At 40.2% G+C, this 5,858-nt stretch overlaps 1 protein-coding gene across 1 annotated transcript; it reads left to right on the top strand.

Annotated features, from left to right (window-relative positions):
- The first annotated feature begins 5,047 nt into the window (after positions 1 to 5,047).
- Positions 5,048 to 5,584, top strand: LOC104217964 (uncharacterized). Its single transcript, XM_009768326.1, has one exon. It carries the CDS (start codon positions 5,048 to 5,050, stop codon positions 5,582 to 5,584), a length of 537 nt encoding a protein of 178 aa, XP_009766628.1.
- The last annotated feature ends 274 nt before the right edge of the window (positions 5,585 to 5,858 follow it).

Below are 5,858 nucleotides of genomic sequence, written 5' to 3'. Positions count from 1 at the left end.
CAGAATCATCTTTGGTAGCCGAGGTAAAAGCACGACAATATGAAGATCCTATCTTAGTACGATTAAGAGAAAGCATTCAACAGTGTAAAAGTATGGCTTTTAGGATCGGAAAAGATGGGGCACTGAGATACCAGAGCCGATTGTGTGTGCCTAATGTGGCAGGGTTGCGAGAGAAGATTATGAATGAGATTCATCAATCCCGATATTCCATCCATCCCGGCTCGACAAAGATGTATCATGATGTCAAGGAGCAGTATTGGTGGGATAATATGAAGAAGTCTATTGCAGAATTTGTAGCCCAGTGTCCCAATTGTCAACAAGTAAAGATAGAACATCAGAAACCCGGTGGATTGCTTCAAAATATAGAGATTCCGACCTGGAAGTGGGAGGTGATTAATATGGACTTCATTATTGGATTACCTCGCTCTTATCATAAGTTTGACTCCATCTGGGTGATAATTGATCGACTTACAAAATGTGCCCATTTTCTGCCAGTGAAGACAACTTACACGGCTGAAGATTATGCGAAGTTGTATATCAAGGAGATTGTTAGGCTTCATGGTGTGCCCATATCTATTATATCAGACCGAGGAGCTCAATTTACGGCTAACTTTTGGAGGTCTTTCCAGAAGGGTTTAGGCACACAAGTAAATCTCAGCACTGCATTTCATCCGCAGACTGACGGACAGGCTGAACGTACCATTCAGACACTGGAAGATATGCTACGAGCATGTGTTCTAGATTTTAAGGGGAATTGGGATGATCATCTTCCACTCATAGAATTCGCCTATAACAATAGCTACCATTCCAGTATTAAAATGGCCCCATACGAGGCACTATACGGGAGGAGATGTAGATCACCAGTTGGATGGTTCGAAGTCGGTGAAACAGAATTATATGGGCCAGATTTGATTCACCAAGCTATTGAGAAGGTGAAAGTGATACATGAGCGATTGAGGACGGCACAAAGCAGGCAAAAATCTTATTCTGATGTCCGACGTCGTGATCTAGAGTTTGAGGTTGGTGATTGGGTTTTCCTGAGGATCTCACCAATGAAGGGTATTATGCGTTTTGGGAAGAAAGGTAAGCTGAGTCCAAGGTATATCGGGCCGTATAAAATTCTTCGACGAATTGGACAGGTTGCTTATGAGTTAGAATTGCCATCCGAATTGGAATTTGTCCACCCGGTATTCCATGTATCTATGTTGAGAAAATGTATTGGAGACCCTTCTCGAGTCGTCCCTATCAAAGATGTACAAGTTACAGAGGACCTATCATATGAAGAAGTGCCAGTGGCGATATTAGATCGGCAAGTCCGCAAGCTGAGAACAAAAGATGTAGCTTCCGTCAAAGTATTGTGGAGGAACAAAAATATGGAAGAAATGACATGGGAAGCAGAAGAGGAGATGAAGTCTAAATACCCTTACTTATTCCAGAATGAAGATAACAAGGATGCTGGTGGAAGACAGGATACATTGGAAGGTGAAACGGCTCTATGAGGTAAGCAATAATTTGAGAATACTCCTCCTTAATACAAAATGGTGATATGTAGATAATGTAAATACGCATAATGCTTTGTGTAGCCTTGTGAAGCCATATGTTGGGCTTAATTACTTGCAAGTTTTGCTAGTGACCATTTTATAGGGGAAAATTGATCGGAAATTTCCATTGGAATCCACGATGATTTAAACTCCCCATGAACCCTTACATTCGAGGACGAATGTTCCTAAGGGGGAGGGTGTTACAACCCATATCCATATGTGTTAGTTCATGCCATATATTAGTTAACATAAATCCAAGAAGGAATTATCTTTGAGATGATAAGAAGTCAATCCTATTGGTCTTAAGTGATACAAGAGTGTATAAGAGTGATTAACAAGTATTAGAAGTTAAACGAATCAAAGATGTTGTAACTCATATTTTCAGGTAATCTAGCGGTGCTTAATACACTCAAGAGGTCATTTATTAAGGTATTTTAATTATATAATATCCGTATCATAAGTCTTGAAGTCAAACGAGTTATGAAACAAAAGTCGACAAAAGTTGTCGCAACTTAGGTTCATAATTTTACTTAAACATTAGGTCAAATGTTTCTAATCTTTTCTCATAATTTACAAGGAATTACGGGGTGATCTACCAACCAAATTAAATATCTATGAGTCTAGTTTCCAACGCATTAAACCGTTCATCGATACGATCTCGGAGTAGAGAGATATTCGCGTATTCGCGAGACTGCGCCAAGCACCTCTCTATGGGGCCCACTAAGGTGGTTTAAGATATTTGGACCTATATAGGATGCCTCCAACCCGTTTTAAGTCATTTCTTTTCACTATTTTCAGACCTTAGAACCCTAGGAACATCCTCTCAAGGTTCTCTCAAGATTCAAGACCCAAAAAAAGGGCAAACAACACAAATCAAGTGTCGGGAATTCCGTGGCGCTAGTAAGTCTCTTGTTCTTCTTGTTGTTGCTCATTTTTGTGTCGTTCCAGCTCGTGTGGGAGGTTGTTTTAAAGGGTTTATGTTCTGTAAATACTCCCTCATGTTCTTAATATCAATCCTAGGTGATTTCAAGCCTTCTAAAGTGATTCTAGTGCCGAAAAACACTAATTGATCGCTAGTTTCGCTTTTTTGTTGTTGTGGCAGCATTGGAGGGATATTTCATGGAAATTTAAGGTCAAATTGGAGTTTTTATTTCTGTATAAAGGTAAGGAACCTCTTACTCTATATGTATTTAAGATTATCCAAGTTGCGGCTAAGCCATTGAAGCTAGAACTTGTGAAATATATATCGAAAGGCTTGGTAGTAATGTTATTGTTTTGTGGACTGTTTTGCGTTGCTGTTGGGCTGCGTATTTTACTACTATCTTGTGGAGTTTTGGAGGAGGAAGGGTGTGGAGAAACACCATATATAGGTAGGTTTATGGGCTGATAGTTATTCGTAACATTTCCAGGTTGTTCGACACGACTACGGTGGTCGTCATATGTATGAAGTGATTAGGCTGTGTGTGGACTATTTTGGGAGGCTCAATATGTTTATTATTGATGTTGTTTGGGCTGGTTGGTGACTGTTTTGAATGATGTGAGGTCATAAATATAGGGGAGGTGTTGTTCGTTTCATCGTAAAATAGGTTGTGGTCGATACATAATAGTTATGACGCTTAAATGATAACGATAGTATCATTTCTCTTATTGTAGACTAAGGAGTTTTGACAATTGCATAGCTTGAGATTGGGGCAGTATATACAAGGTATGTGAGGCTATCCCTTTCCTTCTTTTGCACGACTCCGATTGTACATAATGTAATGAACGAGCTTCCAAGATACTCTACTCTTAGAAGCTAGCAGTACTTACATTGTTTTCCCTCTTATGGAACGATTGATGTTAATGTTGCTTCTCTTATTCTTATGTTATCAATGTTGTTGGTACTTCCTAATTCTTATAAGGTTCATAGTGAAGAGTTAGTCCTAATAACGTGTACAGAGGATACCGACCTTACGTCACTCCGAAAGGTTTAGAATGTGATTCCATGAGTCGAGCATGCATTATATATATGTATCTATTTTACTCTACCGAGCCACGCTATAGTTGGCCGGGTACGGCACCTATTGTGCAACCACTGATCAGTTGGGTTTTACCGAGCTCCACGTGGCCGGGTACGATTCTACCGAGCCTTATGATGGCCGGGTACGTTTTTTTTACCGAGCCTATTATGGCCGGGTACGATATGATGATGATGATGCCCACAGAGGCGAATGCTTTAAAGGTTTATGTATTTATACATATGTATCATGCATTTCATGTAAGTAGCCCTCAGAGGTACTAAGATGTTACAGGTTGTATATTCTCTATCCTTGCTTACATTACTGATCGTATTTATGGTTCCTTGCCTTACATACTCAGTACTTTATTCGTACTGACGTCCTTTTATTTGTGGACGCTGCATGTCGTGCTGCAGGTCCTGATAGATAGGCAGGTGCAGCTCCCCCACCACAGTAGACTGTCTAGTTCAGCGGTGATTGGCGAGATCCCTTCTCCGGACTTGCCTTGGTCTTGGTATGCAATTTTTGTTATAGACATTATGGGTATGTCGGGGCCCTGTTCCGGCTATGTTGCAACACTTATGTTCTTTTAGAGGCTCATAGACAGGTGTCGGCTCATGTATAGTTTGGTATGCCTTGTCGGCTAGTTTTTGTTGTATAGTCTTTCATAGTAGCGTGGTAGCTCATACCTTATATGTAGTTTCTTGATTGTCTGGTCATCCCCTGCTATGTATGTTCATGTCGTCATATTTTATTGCTGGTTGTCCATGATCCATGTCTACCATTTATATTGATCTCGTCAGCCCTAAAAGATAATAATGAAGGTTAGATGAAATATACGTTGGTGCTCGGCAAGTGTGGTCGGGTGCTAGTCATGGCCCTCCAGTTTGGGTCGTGACAAATAGGGGAGTACAGAATTACTTAGAGAATTAGTAGATAGATTCCAATGTGAGAGAATTATGCTGCCACAAGTACCTCATAATTAGGTGGCCGCGATACTCGCAAGAAATTTGACCGAGAAAAGTTCAGAAGCCACAAGGAGGTTGAAAGAAAGTTTAGGGAAGTTTCCTGCAACAACTTGGAATGATGTGTACAATCGATACAACACGAAACCGCGGATAGAAGAAGATACGGTTACACAACCAAGGACATATGAAAGGCTAGGGTCAAGATGCTCAAAATTAGAGAAAAGGTCTGGTAAGAACATGTACGAGCCTTACATGGGACCTGCAGGGCTAGATTCCTGACATAAACAAGAGAATGCACATTTTGATTCAAGATCAAGTAAAAAAGAGGCAAGTACTTCTTCCCGATTCAAAAAAGAGCGAGACGTCAGGAGCAACAATTCTTGTACTCAAGCAAGAATAGGAGATTATAGCTCTAACGCCAGCACCTCTAAATTGGTGGCTGTTCTAAGAGGAATGGGAGACAAGGTGCGAAGGCCAAAAGAGATAAGATTAGATCCAAACAAAAGTAACCCAGATTTCTGGTGTGAGTTTCACAATGATCATGGCCATAGAAACAACAGACTGCAGGCTTTTGCAAGGGGAAATTGAATATATACTGGAGCAAGGTTATCTTACTAATCTATTCAGTGAGAAAGGAAAACAATTATACATGAAAAATAGGAAAGAACCCCCAAAGCCTCCATCACTAAAGAGAATGGTAAATGTCATAACCGGAGGATATGAAGTTAATGGGGTAACGTACACGGCTGCAAAAAAGATGTCAAAGGTAACTGTCACTCACAGGAAAAGAGTTCACCAAGTCTTGGAATGTGACAATATAGTGTTTGATGATGAATATGTGGATGACTTGATGATTCCTCTCAACGATGCACTAGTAATATCCTTACTTATACATGATACTAATGTTAAACGAGTTTTGATTGACCCAGGTAGCTCAGTGAATATCATTTTACTGAGAGTGGTAAATGAAACGCAAGCTAATTATAAGATCATACCAAATGCACGGTCATTATCTGGGTTTGATAATTCCAGCATCGCTACGAAAGGAGAAGTTGTGCTGGCTACATTTGCAGAATGAGTCATCAAAGACACAAAGTTTTAGGTAATAGACGCGGACATGTCCTAAAATATAATCTTGGGTAGTCCGTGGATTTATGATATATATTCTGTCCAGTCCATGTTGCATTACATTGGGGGATCCGACAAATCCGGGAAGATCAACAGGCCTCATAGAGTATTAATTCAGTGGTGATTGCAAATACAACAACCAACGATGTAGACACAAAATATCAATTAAAGAATTCAATTGGGGATGCTTCTATCACTCCTCAACTGAACGCACACAAGGTCAG

This window comes from Nicotiana sylvestris, chromosome 7 (genome assembly GCF_000393655.2).
Source record: "Nicotiana sylvestris chromosome 7, ASM39365v2, whole genome shotgun sequence".
Taxonomy (NCBI): Eukaryota; Viridiplantae; Streptophyta; class Magnoliopsida; order Solanales; family Solanaceae; genus Nicotiana; species Nicotiana sylvestris.
Note: the sequence above shows the minus strand (reverse complement) of the source record. Positions and strands in the feature narration are given on the sequence as shown.